Source organism: Salvelinus sp. IW2-2015, linkage group LG27 (assembly GCF_002910315.2).
Source record: "Salvelinus sp. IW2-2015 linkage group LG27, ASM291031v2, whole genome shotgun sequence".
Taxonomy (NCBI): Eukaryota; Metazoa; Chordata; class Actinopteri; order Salmoniformes; family Salmonidae; genus Salvelinus; species Salvelinus sp. IW2-2015.
The window spans coordinates 22,347,373-22,367,769 of NC_036867.1; the positions used below are offsets into that span (position 1 = coordinate 22,347,373).

At 43.7% G+C, this 20,397-nt stretch overlaps 1 protein-coding gene across 1 annotated transcript in view; it reads left to right on the plus strand.

Annotated features, from left to right (window-relative positions):
- Positions 1 to 20,397, plus strand: part of LOC111953779 (cadherin-12-like) — a 193,899-nt gene that overhangs the window by 76,035 nt on the left and 97,467 nt on the right. Inside the window, exon 2 of the mRNA XM_023973271.2 lies at positions 4,537 to 4,964. Coding sequence (XP_023829039.1) covers positions 4,719 to 4,964 — 246 coding nt within the window. The 5' untranslated portion in view covers positions 4,537 to 4,718. The remainder of the gene's footprint in view (positions 1 to 4,536; positions 4,965 to 20,397) is intronic.

Here is a 20,397-nt window from a genome sequence, read left to right on the forward strand (position 1 = left end):
GCATTAGTTGATGTGAATACCGGACTGGGATAATTGGAGAAATGGGAGACAAACTGAAAAAAAATAACACATATGCCACGGTTTACTAAGCTGTAGGATATGCGTAACTGGCTGCAGGGAAGTCAGGCGCAGGAGAGCAGAATTGGGTAGCAAACGGAGCCCTTTATTACGGTGAACAGACACACGGCACTAAGAACAATAAACAAAATACGGGTTGACATAACCCGGCGCAAACCAGTCTGACGTGCACATACACGTAACAACAAACAATTCCACACACAGACATGGGGGGAACAGAGGGTTAAATACACGTCAAATAATGAGGGAATGTAAACCAGGTGTGCGGGAAAACAAGACAAAACAAATGGAAAATGAAAAGTGGATCGGCGATGGCTAGAAGACCGGTGACGTCGACCGCCGAACACTGCCCGAACAAGGAGAGGAACCGACTTCGGCGGAAGTCGTGAATGTAGCCCCCCTTGGCGTGCGTCTCCAGCAGCGTGCCGACACCGGCCTCGGGGACGACCCGGAGGGCGAGGTGCAGGGCGATCCGGATGGAGACGGTGGAACTCCCGCAGCATTGAACGGTCCAACACGTCCTCCACCGGAACCCAGCATCTCTCCTCCGGACCGTACCCCTCCCACTCCACGAGGTACTGAAGGCCCCTCGCCCGACGCCCCGAATCCAGTATGGAGCGAACGGTGTACGCCGGGGCCCCTCGATGTCCAGAGGGAGCGGAGGAACCTCCCGCACCTCAGTATCCTGGAGCGGATCAGCCACCACCGGCCTGAGGAGAGAAACATGGAATGAGGGGTTAATACGGTAATCGGGCGGAGCTGTAACCTGTGACACACCTCGTTCAGTCTCCTCAGGACTTTCAGCGGACCCAGCTTCCGGCAGGGCAGGCGGAGGGGCAGGTTTCGGGTCGAGAATCCAGACCCGGTCCCCCGGTGCGAACACCGGGTCCTCACTGCGGTGACGGTCTGCTCTGGCTTTCTGGCGCAGCACGGCGCACTGAAGGTGAACATGGGTGGCGTCCCATGTCTCCTCCGRGTGCCGGAACCAGTCGTCCACCGCAGGAGCCTCGGTCTGACTCTGATGCCAAGGAGCCAGTACGCACTGGAAGGGGGAGAGGTTAGTGGAGAAGTGGCGAAGCGAGTTCTGGGCCATCTCTGCCCAGGGCACGAACACCGCCCACTCCCCCGGCCGGTCCTGGCAATACGACCGCAGAAACCTACCCACATCCTGGTTAACTCTCTCCATCTGCCCGTTACTCTCGGGGTGAAAACCTGAGGTAAGGCTGATCTAGACCCCGAGACGCTCCATGAACGCTCTCCAGACTCTCGACGTGAACTGGGGACTCCGGTCAGACACTATATCCTCAGGCACCCCGTAGAAGACGAAGACGTGAGTGAACAAGGCCCTCCGCAGTCTGTAGGGCCGTAGGGAGACCGGGCAGACGGCAAGACTTGGAGAAACGGTCCACAACTACCAGGATCGTGGTGTTACCCTGTGAGGGGTGAGATCTGTGAGAAAATCTATCGACAGGTGAGACCATGGCCGTTGTGGAACGGGTAAGGGGTGTAACTTACCTCACGTCCTTAGCCAAGGTGGGCCACCAGTACTTCCCACTCAAACAGCGCACTGTCCGACCGATACCTGGATGACCAGAGGAGGGTGACGTATGAGCCTAATAGATCAGCAGGTCACGGACAGCAGACGGAACGTACAGATGCCCAGCAGGACACTGGAGGGGAGCATGCTCTGCACCTAACGCCTGCTCAATGTCCGCGTCCAGCTCCCACACTTCCAGCACCACCAGGCAGCAAGTATGGGGGTGGGATCCATGGGCCGCTCCTTTATGTCATACAGCCGGGACAGTGCGTCTGCCTTCACGTTCTGGGAACCTGGTCTGTAAGAAAGGGTGAAAACAAAACGGGTGAAAAACATGGCCCACCTTGCCTGGCGAGGGTTCAGTCTCCTCGCTGCGCGGATGTACTAAAGATTGCGGTGGTCAGTCCAAATGAAAAAAGGGTGTGTAGCCCCCTCAAGCCAATGTCTCCACGCCTTCAAAGCCTTGATGACAGCCAACAGCTCCCGGTCCCCCACGTCATAGTTTCGCTCTGCCGGGCTGAGCTTCCTCGAGAAGAAGGCACAGTGGTGGAGCTTCGGTGGCGTACCCGGGCACTGAGAGAGCACGGCTCCTATCTCAGCCTCGTACGCGTCCACCTCCACTATGAACGCCAAAGAGGGATCCGGATGAGCCAGCATGGGAGTCGAAGTAAACAGAGCCCTTAGGTGACCAAAAGCCCTGTCCATCTCAGCCGACCACTGCAAGCGTACCGGGCCCCCCTTCAGCAGTGAGCTAATGGGAGCCGCTACCTGACCAAAACCCCGATAAACCTCCGGTAGTAATTGGCAAACCCTAGAAACCGCTGCACCTCCTTTACCGTGGTGTGAGTCGACCAATTACGCACGGCTGAAATGCGGTCACTCTCCATCTCCACCCTTGAGGTGGAAATGCGGTACCCTAGGAAGGAGACGGACTGCTGGAAGAACAGGCATTTCTCAGCCTTGACATACAGGTCATGCTCCAACAGTCGACCAAGCACGCTGTGTACCAGGGACACATGCTCGGCGCGTGCAGCGGAGTATGTCATCAATATACACCACTCCACCCTACCCATGCAGGTCCCTGAAAATCTTGTCTACAAAGGCTTGGAAGACTGGTGGAGCATTCATCATGACGAGGTACCGACTTTAGCGGATGTCGTGACATAAGCCCGCATTCAATTGTACAAATCCTGTTAAGATCACAGAACAGCAAATAGCTCATATGACGGCCCTGTTTGGGACTAAGAGAGCATTTTCGCTCCTAACCCTTTCCCTAACCTTAACCTAATTCTCCTAACCTGCTATGTTAATTATCCTAACCTGCTGCGTAAAWGTCTAGCTGTATAGAAGTTGCGTTTTTATACAGAATCTCATTTTGTTTGGTGTTTTTTAGGAAGAAGGTTACAACTGCACCCTATTTCCAAGATAGTGCCCACAGGGCGCTGGTCAAAAGTACTGCACTATGTAGGGAATAGGGTGTCATTTGGATGCACAATACACGATTGTATTCCATTGTGTGATTGGAATGATTGGGAATGCAGTGGGACAGGTAATGGCATCTATTCATCAAGCTGTTTTCATGTGGCACTCTGCTAAACCAAAAAGAGACCTCCTCAACTAAATTGTGATCTCCCTTTTATAAAAAAAGAGGTGAAATCTACTTCTCGTTTTATAAATGATGTCACAATCTTTATTCCTTATGGTTGGTCTCAATTAAAGTTTAGCGCTTTGATGGATGAATTATGCTCTCACACATGAAGGTCTAAGATAAAAAAGGCATAGTTTCTCTATTCCATCAGAGGTACTAGCCACCTGCTACACAGCCTAGAGTGTAGTGCGTGCAAACCAGAAAACATGATAAAGTTGTACCTTGACATGTTTCCTTTAACAGGCAATTATCAAGAGCTTTTGAGACTATATCAGGAGGCAACATGTACACAGTGATGCTTGCTGAAAAGCAAACTCCTGCTAGGCACTTTGTTATATAAAAAAATATAAAATAAAATAGTAAAATAGAGACACATTCAGGCATGCAAGATCAAATTGAATCTCCTACAACCAGATAAGCCCTTCACCACACTTGGAATTCTAAACCATCACCAATAGCTCAAACYACATTTAAATGAAAATACACTGGAAACAGTAAAATACAGACATACAGTATCTAGATAATATCATATCAGGACAAACTAAATATTAAATATTCAACTGCACAGGAGCCGGATTATTTGTTCTTAATCTCCGGAGGTTTTCATTCTAAGGGGTGAAAGCTGTCAAATTACAGTCTGTAGCAAGGGGAACAATCTTCTGTGGCAGCTGGTTGTCAAAGCTGAAGAGAACTCTGTTCTCTGGAGATATACAGTAGCTGTGTGTCTGCGTTCCAAAAGGCACCCTGTTCCCTAAATTATTCACTACTTTTCATCAGACCCCTATGGGCCCTGGTCAAAAGTAGTGGACTATATATGCAGCATGAGAGTGGGTGAAGAGAAGAAAGAGATCTGTGCTTGAAGGGATCGTTTGGGACCATAGTGTTTTGTATGGGCAGTCCAGACACTGATTTGATAACTATCTCTATCCGTCTCTATCCATCATGCATGTCATTGGAGATGCAATACAAGGTTGCCTCTGTAGATGAGTTGTTTTGATGTATTCTGGGGAATATGAATGTGAATTGTTATGGCATGATTATAAGATCATCCATAGTCATTTATTTCCATACTCTGTGATACTCAAGGTGACATTTTGACGGTGCCAAAAATACAGACATTACCATTTCAAAATGAGTTTCTCTTTTATACTCAAGCATTGTTTTCTGTGTTTTGTGTAAATGGGATCCAGTACCATTATCCAACAGGTGACTCATTGAAATATAGGATACAGAAAGGATGTTAAAACGTTTCTTTCTGATTTCTCTCTTCCAGGTGATGAGCTCCATTAATCGTTGAGCGTGACAGGCAAACTAACCAGGCCAGAGGCTCCTCATCTTGGCTGCATCCAGTCCACTCTCCCCTACACGGATTCAACTCTCTGGTTCTTACAGTTGTTGATCTGGCTTTCCGTCTGTGGGACTTTACCTTGGAGACCTCAACCTCACAGACCGCCAATGCTTACAAGGAACTGCCTGCTGCTGTTCCTTTGGTTTGTCTTCGACAAAGGTTCCCTGTCTTTAGTGCGCCCGCCAGGTCCACCACTGAGCAGGAGCAGACTGGGAAAGGAGAATCCAAGGAGCCTGGCGGGCTCGATGAGGAATGGGGCATCTGGGTTTCAGAGAGTCAAGAGGGGATGGGTGTGGAACCAGTTCTTTGTGCTGGAGGAGTACATGGGGTCAGATCCACAGTATGTGGGCAAGGTAAGGATGTTATACATTGTGTTTTTTATATCATGCAAGTGTTTCGATAAATCATGTAGCTAGCAGCTCGGGAGGAATTGAACCAGTGTTAAATGGAGGGAGAAGTAGAAATAGGATGAGAYGGAGGAAGAAGAGAAAGCAAAGAGAGGGAGGACTGGGAAACTGGTCAGAATTGAAGGAATGAAGGAATGATGGATGGCGCTAAATACAGGGAAATTCTTGACATAAACCTTACAGTCTTCCAGACATTTGAGACTGGGATGGAGGTTCACCTTCCAGCAGGACAATGACCATAAGCATATTGCTAAAGCAACACTCGATTGGTTTAAGGGGAAACATTTAAATGTCTTGGAATGGCCTAGTCAAAGCCCAGACCTCAATCCAATTGAGAATCTGTGGTATGACTTAAAGATTGCTGTACACCAGCGGAACCCATCCAACTTGAAGGAGCTGGAGCAGTTTTGCCTTTGAGAATGGGCAAAAATCCCAGTGGCTAGATGTGCCTAGTTTATAGAGACTTAACCCAAGAGACTTGTAGCTGTAATTGCTGCAAAAGGTGGCTCAACAAAGTATTGACTTTGGGGGGTGAATAGTTATGCACGCTCAAGTGTACTGTTTATTTTCTTGTTTGTTCCACAATAAAACATATTTTGCATCTTCTAAGTGGTAGACATGTTGTTAAAATCAAATGACATAAACCCCCCCCAAAATCTATTTTAATTCCAGGTTGTTAGGCAACAAAAAGGAAACATGCCAAAGGYGGTGAATACCTTCTCAAGCCACTGTATAGACAAAGAGATCCAATACCGAATCGATGTGCAGGAGTATGAGGTAATTGAGGTAGATACASTGCCTTTGGAAATTATTCAGACCCCTTGACATGTTCCACATTTTGTTAGGTTACAGCTGGGCCACTCAAGGACATTCAGAAACTTGTCCCGAAGCCACTACTGCGTTGTCTTGGCTTTGTGCTTAGGTTCATTGTCCTGTTGGAAGGTGAACCTCCGCACCAGTCTGACGTCCTGAGTGCACTAGAGCAGGTTTTCATCAAGGATCTCTCTGTACTGTGTTCCGTTCATCTTTCCCTCGATCCTGACTAGTGTCCCAGTTCCTGCAGCTGAAAAACATCCCCTTAGCATGATGCTGCCACCACCATGCTTAACCATAGGGATGGTGCCAGGTTTCCTCCAGACGTGACGCTAGATATTCAGGCCATAGAGTTCAATATTGGTTTTATCAGACCAGAGAATCTATTTCACATGGTCTGAGAGTCTTTAGGTGCATTTTTGGCTAAATCCAAGCGGGCTGTCATGTACCTTTTAATGAAGAGTGGCTTCTGTCTGYCCACTCTACCATAAAGGCCTGATCGGTGGAGTGCTGCAGAGATGCTTGTCCTTCTGGAAGGTTCTCCCATCTCCACAGAGGAAATCTAGAGCTCTGTCAGACTGACCAGTGGGTTCTTTGTCACCTCCTTGAGGACCCATCTRCCCCGATTGCTCAGTTTGGCCGGGCAGCCAGCTCAAGGAAGAGTCTTGTTGGTTCCAAAACTTCTTCCATTTAAGAATGATGSAGGCCACTGTGTTCTTGAGGACTTTCAATGCTGKAGACATATTTTGGTACCCTTCCCCAAATCTATGCCTCAACACAATCCTGCCTCGGAGCTCTAAGTACATTTCTTTTGACCTCATGGCTTAGTTTTTGCTCTGACAGGTGTATATAGATAGGTTTTTGCCTTTCCAAGTCATGTCCAATCAATTGAATTTACAACAGGTAGTCTCAAATGAAGTTGTAGAATGGAAACAGGAAGGACCTGTGCTCAATTTTGAGTCTCATACCAAAGGGTCTGAAAACTTATGAATAGAAGTATTCAGTATATATATATTTTTTATACATACATTTTCAGAAAATTCTAAAAACCTGTGTTTGCTTGGTAATTATGGGGTATTGTGTGTAGATTGCTGAGGATTTTTATTTATGTAATCCCTTTTAGAATAAGGCTCTAACGTAACAAAATGTGGAAAAAGTCAAGGCYTCTGAATACTTTCCAAAGGCAATGTATGTACTGTTGTGACGTGACTTGCATTAATGTGATGACTGTTATTTATCTTATCAACTAACTATGTTTAATTGTCACCCAATTATATTAATCATGTAACAAATAACTCATTAGGAATTTGGGCACCACGGGAAAAGTTGTTTAATGAGTTACCATCTCCCAAATTAAACTCTAAAGATATATAGATTTATCTGACATCAATAACAGTCACTTATTAATCATTACCTCAATCAGTCTCATTCTGAATGTTGCAGACCTCTTGAATCAACAAATATTAACACAATACACATACACACTTACATGAGATAAAAGTTCCTAGTGGACTGACACGATATGACGGCTTGTTACACAATGGAAAGGGAGTGGGGAAAGATAAAGAGAGGGAGAAACAAAGATAGAGAACACTTGGATACATTTCGAAACTATGCTCACAGAAATCATAATAATTAGCACCCTAACCATCGGCCATTCAGACAAGAAATGCAATGTKTATAAACTCAGCAAAAAAAGAAACATCAATTTTTCAGGACCCTGTCTTTCAAAGATAATTCATAAAAATCTAAATAACTTCACAGATGTTCATTGTAAAGGGTTTAAACTCTGTTTCCCATGCTTGTTCAATGAACCATAAACAATTAATGAACACGCAACTGTGGAACGGTTGTTAAGACACTAACAGCTTACAGACGGTAGGCAATAAAGGTCACAGTTATGAAGACTTAGGACACTAAAGAGGCCTTTCTACTGCCTCTGAAAAACACAAAAAGAAAGATGCCCAGGGTCCCTGTTCATCTGTGTGAACGTGCCTTAGGCATGCTGCAAGGAGGCATGAGAACTGCAGATGTGGCCAGGGCAATACATTGCAATGCCCGTACTGTGAGACGCCTAAGACAGCGCTACAGGGAGACAGGACGGAGAGCTGATCGTCCTTGCAGTGGCAGACCATGTGTAACAACACCTGCACAGGACCGGTACATCCGAACATCACACCTGTGGGACAGGTACAGAATGGCAACAACAACTGCCCGAGTTATAGGGGGGGGGGTCTGGCTATCTGTCAGCTATTTGCCAAGCTGATCCAAAGCCTTAGATCCTCAGCAAAGAGAGAGTCATGATAGTGCATATAGGCAGGGATAAAGTGACTAGGCAATAGGATAGATAATAAACAGTAGCAGTGGCACATGAGGGGTAGAAGCTGTTCAGGGTCCTGTTGGTTTCAGACTTGGTTCATCGGTACCGCTTGCCGTGCAGTAGCAGAGAGAATAGTCTATGACTTGGGTGGCTGGAGTCTTTGACAATTTTTAGGTCCTTCCTTTGACACCACCTGGTATAGAGGTGCTAGGTGGCAGGGAGCTCTGCCTCATCGATGCACTGAGCCGTACGCACTACCTTCTGTAGCGCCTTGAGGTCACATGTCAAGCAACTGCCATACAAAGCTGTGATAAAGCCAGCCAAGATGCTCTCAATGATGCACCTGTAGAACTTTGAGGATCTGAGGGCCCATGACAAATCTTTTCAGCCTCTTGAGGGGGAAAAGGAGTTGTCGTGCCTTCTTCACGACTGTGTGGACCATGTTAATTCCTTAGTGATGTGGACACTGAGGAATTTCAAGCTCTTTACCTGCTCCACTCCAGCCCCGTTGATGTGAATGGGGGCGTGCTCGGCCCTCCATTTCCTCTAGTCCATGATCAGCTCCTTTGTCTTGTTGAGGGAGAGGTTGTTGACCTGGCACCACACTGCAAGATCACTGACCTCCTCCCTATAGGCTCTCATCATCATCAAGGCCAACCACCATTGTATCGTCAGCAAACTTAATGGTCATGTTGGAGTCGTGCTTGGCCATGCAGTCATGGGTGAAAAGGGAGTACAGGAGGGAACTACACTGCCATTGAAAATGTTGGTGTCACTTAGAAATGTTCTTGTTTTTGAAAGAAAAGTACATTTTTTGTCCATTAAAATAACATCAAATAGATCAGAAATACAGTGTATACATTGTTAATGTACATGTCCTCTTGCTCAGTTGTGCACCAGGGCCTCCCACTCCTCTTTCTATTCTGATTGGTGCCAGTTTGCGCTGTTCTGTGAAGGGAGTAGTACACAGCGTTGTACGAGATCTTCAGTTTCTTGGCAATTTCTCACATGGAATAGCCTTCATTTCTCAGAACAAGAATAGACTGACAAGTTTCTTTCTAGACATTTTGAGCCTGTAATCGAACCCACAAATGCTGATGCTCCAGATACTCAACTAGTCTAAAGATGGCCAGTTTTATTGCTTCTTTAATCAGAACAACTGTTTTCAGCTGTGCAAACATAATTGCAAAAGGGTTTCTAATGATCAATTAGCCTTTTAAAATTATAAACTTGGATTAGCCAACACAACGTGCCATTGGAACATAGGAATGATGGTTGCTCATAATGGGCCTCTGTACGCCTATGTAGATATTCCATAAAATATCTGCCGTTTCCTGCTACAATTGTCATTTACAACATTAACAATGTCTACACTMTATTTCTGATCAATTTAATGTTATTTTAATGGACTAAAAATTWGTTTTTCTTTCGAAAATAAGGACATTTCTAAGTGACCTCYAACTTTTGAACGGTAGTGTAAGTGTTGAGGGTCAGCGTGGTGGATGTGTTGTTGCCTACACTCACCACCTGTGGGCGGCCCGAAAAATGTATGTGTTGAAAATCCCAATTTGTTTGCATAGTCAACTTACACACAGCTCTGACACACACACTTACCCCACCAGACTTTTCTCAGTCCCCAAATCCAGAACAAATTCAAGAAAGCGTGCAGTATTATATAGAGCAATTATTGCATGGAACTCCGTTCTATCTCATATTGCTCAAGTGAACAGCAAACCTGGTTTCAAAAAACAGATAAAGCAACACCTTACGGCACAACGCCTCTCCCTTATTTGACCAAGAAGTTTGTGTGTATGTATTGATAGTAGGCTATGTGTGCCTGTTGTAATAAAAAAAWATATGTATGTCCTTGAGCTGTTGTCTATTAATGTTCTTTATTATGTCATGTTTAGTGTGGACCCCAGGATGAGTAGCTGCTGCTTTTGCAACAGCTAATGGGGATCCTAAAAAAATACCAAATACCAAAATACCGTCAGCATGTACAGGAGCCAGTTGCGTTGGGAGGGAGGTGTTCAGTCCCAGGGTCTTGAGCTATTGATGAGCTTCGAGGGCACTATGGTGTTGAACGCTGAGCTATAGTCAACGAAGAACATTCTCACATGAGTGTTCCTCTCGTCTAGGAGGGAAAGGGAAGTGTGGAGATCAAAAGAGATTAGGTCATCTGTAGATCTGTTGGAACAGTGTGTGATTTGGAGTGGTCCAGGGTGGCTGGGATGATGGTGTTGATGTGAGCCATGATTAGCCTTTCAAAGGACTTCATGGCTACGAATGATAGTCATTTAGACAGGTTACCTTGGCGTTCTTMGGCACAGGGACTATGGTGGTTTGCTCAAAACATGTACTGTAGGTATTATAAACTGCAGCAAGGAGAGGTGAAAATAACAGTGAAGACAACTGCTAGCTGGTCAGCACATGCTCTGAGTATGCGTCCTGGTAGTCTGGCTGTCCCTGTTAAACTGTTTTTACTCACATCGGCTACGGGTGGCCAGATCACACAGTCACCCGAAACAGCTGGCGCTCTCATGCATGGTTCAATGTCGCTTGCCTCGAAGCGAGCATAGAAGGAATTTAGCTTGTCTGGTAGGCTCGTGTTTCTGGGAAGCTCGCGGCTGGGTTTAARGTTGTGTAGCATCCCCTTAAATCGGACCACTTCCATATTGAGAGCGTCATTGGTACTTCAAGTTTGAGTTTTTGCTTGTAAGCAGGAATCAGGAGGATAGATTTATGGTCAGATTTGCCAAATGGAGGGCGAGGGAGAGCTTTATATGTGTTTATGTGTGTTGAGTAAAGGTGATCTAGAGCTATTTGCCACCATTTGCACAGGTGACATGCTGGTAAAAGTGAGGTAGGACAGATTTCAGTTTCCCTGCATTAAAATCACTGGCTACCAGGAGCACCGCCTCTGGATGTGCATTTTATTGTTTGCTTATGGCCCTATACAGCTCGTTGAGTGTGGTCTTAGTGCCAGCATCGGTTTGTGGTGTTACATAGACAGCTACAAAAAATATAGATGAAAACTCTCTTGGTCTGCTGTTTATCATGAGGTTTTTCAACTCAGGCGAGCAAAACTTTGAGACTACCTTAAAACTTCTTATGGGCAGGTGGGGCGGTAGCGTCCCACCTGGCCAACATCCAGTGAAATTGCAGAGCGCCAAATTCAAAATACAGAAATATTCATAAAAATACAAGTTTTATACATCGGTTTAAAGATTAACTTCCTGTTAATCCAMCCGCTCTGTCAGATTTCAAAAAGGCTTTACAGCGAAAACATACCATGCGATTATCTGAGGACAGCGCCCGCTTACAAAAGCGAACAAACATTTTACAGCCAGGTAAAGGAATTACACAAGTCAGAAATAGCGATAAAATTAATCACTTACCTTTGATGATCTTCATATGGTTGCAATCTCAAGAGTCCCTGTTACACAATAACTGTTTGTTTTGTTCGATAAAAAGTCCCTCTTTATGTCCCAAAAACTCTGTTTTGTTGGRGCGTTTTGTTCAGTAATCCACTGCCTCAAAGGTGGTCCTGACATGCAGACGAATACATCCTAATAGTACCGGTAAAGTTCGTCGAAACATGTCAAATGATGTTTATAATTAATCCTCAGGTTGTCTATTGTATAAATAATCGATAATATTTCACCCGGACAATAGTGTCTTCAATAGAAAGGAAAAACAATGAACGGTGCGCAATCGGTCACACGCGCAAACTAGCTCCTGTTCAATCTAGAGTCCACTGAAAGAATGGTCTCATTCTTCCTCATTTTTCAGAATACAAGCCTGAAACAATGTCTAAAGACTGTTGACATCTAGTGGAAGCCATAGGAACTGCAATCTGGGTCATAACCATTTAGATACTGTATAGGCATTCTATAGAAAAGTACCCTTATCAAAAATATCCCACTTCCTGGATGGATTTTCCTCAGGTTTTTGCCTGCCATATCAGTTATTTTATACTCACAGACATTATTTTAACAGTTTAGGAAACTTTAGAGTGTTTTCTATCCAATACTACCATGCATATGCATATCCTAGCTTCTGAGCCTGAGTAACAGGCAGTTTACATTCGGCACCTCATTCATCCTAAATTCAAAATACTGCCCCCAACCCAAGAGAGGTTAACATTAGAGATTGTGCACCAGCATGATGGTTTTGTTTTGTGTACTATTTGAAGAACTATTGGATATAAAAGCGATGTCAACTTACCATCATTACGCCCAGGAATACGTCTTTCCTGAAGCGGATTCTTTGTTCGGACATGCGATCTTATCCCAGAGGCTGACCCAAAACAARGCGGTCGCCGCAGGAGAGGCAGACAGAGAGGCCTACTAGTCAGACTCAGAAGGCCAGCACACCATCCACTGCTTCCTAGCATATTACTCGCCAATGTCCAATCTCTAGACAACAACGTGGACAAAATTAGAGCACAAGTTGCCTTCCAGAGAGACATCAGAGATTGCAACATTTTCTGTTTCACGGAAACATGGCTCACTCGGGATACCTTGTCAGAGTCGGTACAGTAAAATAAYAATTTGTTCTTAACTGACTTGCCTAGCTAAATAAAGGTAAACATTTTTTATATAATTTGCTCCCAGCCTATAGACAGAAACTAAAAGAGGAAACGCCCGTGCTCAGGTCAATACAACGCTGGTCTGACCAATCGGATTCCACGCTTCAAGATTGCTTCGATCACATGGACTGGGATATGTTCCCGGATAGCCTCAGACAACAACATTGATGTGTACACTGACTCGGTGAGCGAGTTTAGTAGCAAGTGCATTGGAGATGTCGTACCCGCTGTGACTATTAAAACCTTCCTTAACCAGAAACCGTGGATTAATGGCAGCAGTTGCGCAAAACTGAAAGCGCGAACCACCGCTTTTAATCACGGCAAGGCGACCAGAAACCGACCGAATACAAACAGTGCAGCTATTCCCTCCGTAAGGCAATCAAACAAGCAAAGTGTCGGTATAGAGAAAGTAGAGTTGCAATTCAACGGCTCAAACACGAGACGTATGTGGCAGGATCTGCAGTCAATCACAGATTAAAAAATAAAAACCAGCCCCGTCGCTGACATCGACGTCTTACTCCCAGACAAATTAAACAACTTCTTTGCTCGCTTTGAGGACAATACAGTGCCACTGACACGGCCCGCTACCAAAGCCAGTGGGCTTTCCTTCTCCGTGGCCAATGTGAGTAAAACATTTAAATGTGTTAACCCTCGCAAGGCTGCCGGCCCAGATGGCATCCCTAGCAGCATCCTCAGAGCTTGCACAGACCAGCTGGCTGGTGTGTTTAAGGACATATTCAACCAATCCCTATCCCAGTCTGTTGTSCCCACATGCTTCAAGAAGGCCACAACTGTTCCGTGTTTCCAAGAAAGCTAAGGTAACTGAACTAAATGACTATCGCCCCATTGCACTCACTTCTGTCATCATGAAGTGCTTTGAGAGACTAGTCAAGGATCATATCACTTCCACCCTACCTGATAACCTAAACCCACCCCAATTTGCTTACCGCCCCAACCCCAATAGGTCCACTGACGATGCAATCYCCATCACGCTGCACACTGCTCTGTCCCACCTGGACAAGAGGAATACCTATGTAAGAATGTGGTTCATTGACTACAGCTCAGCATTTAACACCATAGRACCCTCCAAACTCGTCATTAAGCTCAKGACCCTGGGTCTCAACCCCGCCCTGTGTAACTGGGTCCTGGACTTTCTGACGGTCCGTCCCCAGGTGGTGAAGGTAGGAAACAACATCTCCACCCCGCTGATCCTCAACACTGGGGCCCCACAAGGGTGCGTTCTGAGCCCTCTCCTGTACTCCCTGTTCACCRATGACTGCGTGGCCATGCACGCTTCCAACTCAATCATCAAGTTTGCAGATGACACTGCAGTGGTAGGCCTAATAACCAACAACAACGAGACGGACTACAGGGAGGAGGTGAGGGCCCTCGGAGTGCGGTGTCAGGAAAATAACGTCTCACTCAATGTCAACAAAACAAAGGAGATGATTGTGGACTACAGGAAACAGCAGAGGAAGCTCCCKCCATCAACATCGACAATTGCACCGCCCTCAACCGCAAGGATATCCAGAGGGTAATGTGGTCTGCACAACGCATCACCGAGGGCAAACTACCTGCTCTCCAAAACACCTACAGCACTCGATGTSACAGGAAGGCCAAAAAGATCATCAAGGACAACAACCACCCGAGCCCCTGCCTGTTCATCCCGCTATCATCCAGAAGGCGAGGTCAGTACAGGTGCATCAAAGCTGGGACCGAGAGACTGAAAAACAGCTTCTATCTCAAGACCATTAGACCGATAAACAGCCATCACTAACATAGAGAGGCTGCTGCCAACATACAGACTCAAATCTCTGGTCACTTAAATAAATTGACTTAATAAAGGTATCAGTAGTCACTTTAAATAACGCCACTTTAAAAATGTCTACATATCTTACATTACTCATCTCATATGTATATACTGTATTCTATACCATCTACTGCATCTTGCCTATGCCATTGCTCATCCATATATTTATATGTACATATTCTATTGATCCCTTTACATTTATGTGTATTTGTGTGTATAAGGTAGTTGTTGTGAATTTGTTAGATTGCTTGTTATACAGTATATTACTTCATAGTCGGAACTAGAAGCACAAGCATTTCACTACACTCGCATTAACATCTGCTAACCATGTGTATGTGACCAATACATTTGAATTGATTTGACCAGCTGTTGTTAACAAAGACACACACACACACCTCCCCCTTAACCCAAAGCTGCCATTTCAGTCTTGACATTGCATAGAAAAAAACTGCTAGATTTATATTATCCAGGTCCTTGTTCAGTCACAACTCCGAGAAACATAGGATATTACAGTTCTTTAGGTCCCGTTGATAGGATAGTCTCGAACGGAGCTCATCCCGTTTGTTCTCCACTGATTGTACGTTCGTTAATAGAACTGAGTGTAGAGGCGATTTATTTACTTGTCAATGTAGTCTCATCAGGGAGTCCTCTCGTTTGCCTCTCTTGTGCCGTCTCTTCCTCCTTCGAGTCCCGGGGATTAGGGCATGGTCTGGGATGAGCAGTAGTGTTCTGATGTCTAAGTTCTCCATCCCTTGAAATCAGCCTGCTATTGCCAATTGACACTCTTTTAGTTAGCTTCACTCGTACGGACTATGTCTCACCATTTTAATATCATAATGGGTTGTGTTTGTGAAACATATCTATTCATGAGTGTCTTAGGATATGTCAGATGTACATTTCCATAGCAGCCACAAGCAGCATTCGTGTGGTGAGTAGATCAATGCCCCAGCAGGAATTKATTTAAATGGTGGCATTTCTAAAGCTGTCAGAACATCATTGTTACGAGGGGGAGGGATCATGCTTACAGCAATAAAAGACAGAGGACATGCACCTTATAATACTGAATTGAAATAAGTCTGAACTGCACTGCAAGCCACTAACACATCACCTCACCACCACTTTTCGCATCACAGCCACCAGGCTGTCTTTTCCCCTAACACAATATGTTTTTTATCCTTGCTTTGGGTTAAGACATCCTTAACTAAACGCAGAGAGATTCTACGGCTGAAGTTGTAATTTGGCACCCCTAAGCTTAGGCAGGATAATAGTTATACTAGCTTATCTGCCCAGGTGCCACTTCAATCAGCCCTGGTGTGCAGCATTCTTTGTGGAAGTCTCCCAGACTAAAGCATCCAGGGTGCTGTCTGTCTGCTGCACTCCTAAGTCACTTAATCCCAGGCCGCTGCACAGCTTCAAAAATAATTGACTGATTATCTGCCATATGAAAGGCATTTGGAGATCAAGTCCCTGGACTTCGCTTAAGACAATCTTAAAGAGAGAAAAGCTGTTGCGACCAAAATACAGTGTCACAGGATGAGACCTAATGGATCATTGGCTACCTGGACAATGGACACTGGATGGGCTGGGTGTCAGACAGCATTTAATGCAGGGATTTAGATCACGCACAGTCTTGGTATATACATATTGTAGCCGTATGGTTTTATTGTTTTACAGTTTTATTTTCAATGCAGTAATTGACTAGAGTGGGCTGTAATGTTGTGTGGAATGAATGTCTATAATACATCAAGACGAATTGCAGCAATACATTCACACCAGAATGCAAACACACTTTACTTACTATGCATTACATKAAGTACAGTACATATAGTTTACCAACAACCAACATGATATAGCTAACATCTTATGTCTGTTTGTTATTGTTTGTACGAATGCAGAGGCCATACATATGGGGCACATTTTCAGTGATAGGCCTAGATCAGGGATGAGCTACTGGCGGCCCTCCTTTTGAAGGTCCTCAGATCAACGTACTGTTGCGAGTTTGAATAGTACATTGCACAAGGTGCAATTTTGACATTTGGTTGTGCATAAGCCATTAGCCCATGTAAGCAAAAAAAKAWTMTTTGTCTYGTGGCCAGTTTTCTAAACGGACCCRCATTGATTTTGTTAGTCAGTCTCACTCAGATATCATATTAAAAAACTGCTAACTTTTCTCTCCACCTTATGGCAAAATGTGTAAAATTGCAGGAAATTAGCTTTAAAACTGCAACATTTTCCCTATGCCCCATGACAAAATGTGTAGAATTGCAGGAAATGGACATGGGTACGCAGACTCGCGAGCAACTGTGGCCCCTCATGATGAGTTGTGGCCCCACCCTTATCAAAGTTGTCCATCCCTGGCCTAGATGATTTCCAGGCCATAGAGACCATGGCATCTACAGAAAACATACACTATTATTAGGCTGGGAATCARAAGGGCTATCATTAGATGTTCCTCATTAGTAGAAGAGATTAAAGTAGCAGAGTTATTAGACAGTGAATAATTCAGTAGAGTGAGATCTGTTGACCAGGTCTGCATCCCAAACGGCACCCTATTTCTTATATAGTGTGCTACTTTTGACCAGGGCCCACAGGGCTTTGGTCAAATGTAGTGCACTAAATATGGAACAGAGTGCCATTTGGGACACAGCCCAGGTCTCCTGTCTGCTTCTCACCCCCGTGTCTGTTAGTACAAGTAGCTGGACAAAGGGCATAAACAAGCTGTAAAGAAAAAAGCAGATCCTTGGGCAATGATTAGGAGTTTGTTGTGCTAAATCTCTTTAAAAAGGYACTTGTGGTTAGTCCCCTGCTGAGATAGAGATGATTGCATTTTGTGAGCATGCTCCATGGGTTAGGTTGAGGAAGGACTCTTGTACAAGTTCACTCCAAATTAAGTATGATGAATAGGTTTTGTGTTATCTTGCTCTGCTGAGAATCTCATATGACTTCAAACCGTTTTTGTCATGAATTCAKAACTTGGGGATTCCGAGCTGCAGTGATTCATTACAAAGATCAAAATAAATTCACAGAAAGGGTTCTGCTTTCAAACTTACACTAGATGTTAATATTTAGTGGGAAGATTCTGCGTGTAAACAGAGCATCTGTCAGAGCTGTAATATAATGACTGGGGTTTTGTCACTGATTATTTGGACGAATCAGGATTTGGCGAAGGTGGTGCTTAAATTTAAAAACTGTGTGCTGCAGTAATTAGTTAGTGGAAGGAGGCAGGGAAGATGGAGAAAGAAMGTTAGCAATTTTCATCATGAATCTTGTTCTGGAGGCAGCTCTCCAGAGTGGTCGCTAGCTGGCACAGCCATAAAGTCATCAAATCTGATTTGAAACCTAACCCTAAACTTAACCCTACAGATAGCTGTAATGCCTAATGCTAACCCTATATTAAGACCAAATAGCTAATTTAAGTGTTCATGAATTTTTACAATATAGCCAATTTTGACATTGCAGCTGGTCTAAGGGGAAATTGCTCAGTTCTGCCACAGAACAAGACTCATGACAATAAACGTCAACCTGCATGGAGTTAAGGGAATTCTGAAAAGATTTTCAAGACTTCTTCAAGAACTGCCTAATCGTCTATTTTGCATCAATGAATGCAAACAAAGCAATGTTTGTTTTCTTCTGTGACACACAAGAGGAGGAAAAAGTTACTTTTGCATTTTGACTTGTCAGTGTGTCAAAGGAATGAACACAATACAAGAACAATGACTTGCATAAATTCAACTTCATAAAAAAAGTGAAAAAGCAATGAGTCTGATGCAACAGATCAGAAAGTTTAGCTTCAAATGTTGATACGCTATTATTTCTTCACATTATAAACTCAACTCAACAATATGGACAAGGCCATAGGTTATGCGCAAATGTTTGTTTCACAATACAATTAGCGTAAAACACTGTAATCGAAGTGACAGAGATGGAAATATACAGTATTTTCAAAATTTTGAAAGTCTAAAGATGCAACATCTATGGGTTGCTAATATGACTAGGATTGTGCCTTTGGCAACCGGACATTGAAATAAAATGTAAAACCAATCGAACATGATAGAAATAGGCTACTGGTTTCAATGAAATATGGAAGTCTATATAAAATAATTGCCTCCACGGATATGGTCGGACTTTGCCTAGGCTTCTTTGAAGCAAGGTTAAACATGCCTCATAATAGGAGGTAAAACGTTCAGGTTTCAAACAATGAATATATGTTTTAAAAATACATACCGCCTCGAGCTCATTGAAAAGTGGTGTGTGATGCGCTGATGAAGCCTACCTTCCTGCCTATGCATATGAATAGCGAATGGGAAGTGCTCTTCAATTTGGCTACCATGAGAAATAGGCCTAAAAATAGTATATCTTTTTAATCGTGGACATTAAAACTATTTTTAWCAGACAATTGTATTTAGACTTGTTGCACAATGATTGGGTTTATAAAAGCGCTGTCTGACAGATTTTCCGCTCAAAGGCCCTATAGCTGTATGCTGTGTTCTTGTGATCAATAAGATACATAACGAATATATGCATGCCAATTTAATTCCACTCAATTCTGCAAATTAACCCATCGACTGATAAGCTTGACCTGTCAAATGTATTTCCATTGACTGTTATTTTCATCAATGAATAGGCTACAAATAATTATTTAGCAATTTTTATTCACCAGGACAATTGGCTGGTGACAATATTATTTATTTTTGCCAAAAGCCGGCTATTAGGCTACCGGCTAACATAAACCCTGTGCCAGACAGATAACCGGGAGGATTTCAATTAATTGGATATTTGAGAAATGTACCTTATCCATTGAGTGCAAAACCTGTGTTCCTGGGTAGCTCAGTTGGTAGAGCATGTCACCTGTAACACCAGGGTTGTGGGTTTGATTCCCCTTTGTGGAACAGTACAAATGAATATGAAAATGTATGCACTTGCTACTCTAAGTTGTGAGTGCAACTGTAGGAGTCAGTTGGAGTGCCAGTGTGTGCTGCCTTCGTATAATAGGCTAATAGCCACACCACAGTTAACCTTCACAAAGGTTAAAAGGTTTCTAAACTTCATGTAGATAAAATCAAAAGTAAGTCAAGCCATTGTTTCTAGGGAAAATACTCGCAGGATATTGTATCACGGCAAACACAACATCACAGTTGGAACTTCATTTGGCCAAAGAAAATTACTGAAAAATAATGCAACAAAACACTTGTGAACTGGTTTAAACCTTCACAAAAWTTTTGAACAGGCTATATTGCAGCAATTACCATGAAACCACTAATGCCTACAGTACCCAAATATGCTAATGGTATTGATTTTACAACAGGCCTACTTAAAACCTACAGTATCTTAAAGTAAATACGGAACACACATTTCAAAAGACAGATCTAGCTTAATTTAACAGAATTAAACAAAACATGTTTTGTGTAGGATATTTAAATAACTGGTTTAGATTAATAAATAGGTTTAAAATAATAACACTTAAATACAATAATAATAATAATGATAAAATAAATCATTATTATAAAAAATAAAATAAAAAATGGATCCTACCTGAATAGCGAGTTGCACTGTAGCCTGCATTTTGTGTGGTATAAAAAAATATTCTGCTAATGTCTTCTATAATTTAATTGATGTATGAAATCTGTTTATATAAGGCCCATTACTTTCCACACCCAGCAAAATGTTTTCGCCATTTGTGGAAATCCTTAAACACGTCTGCTCAACTGTAGGCTATGCAAAAACCAATTTATAGGTGCATGCAATGCGTTACCAACTTAAAGCATATTCCATCGGCTACACAGCAATGTTCCTTTTTATAACACGGAAATAAAAGCCCAGAAAGCCTTTGGGGATAATGAAGGCA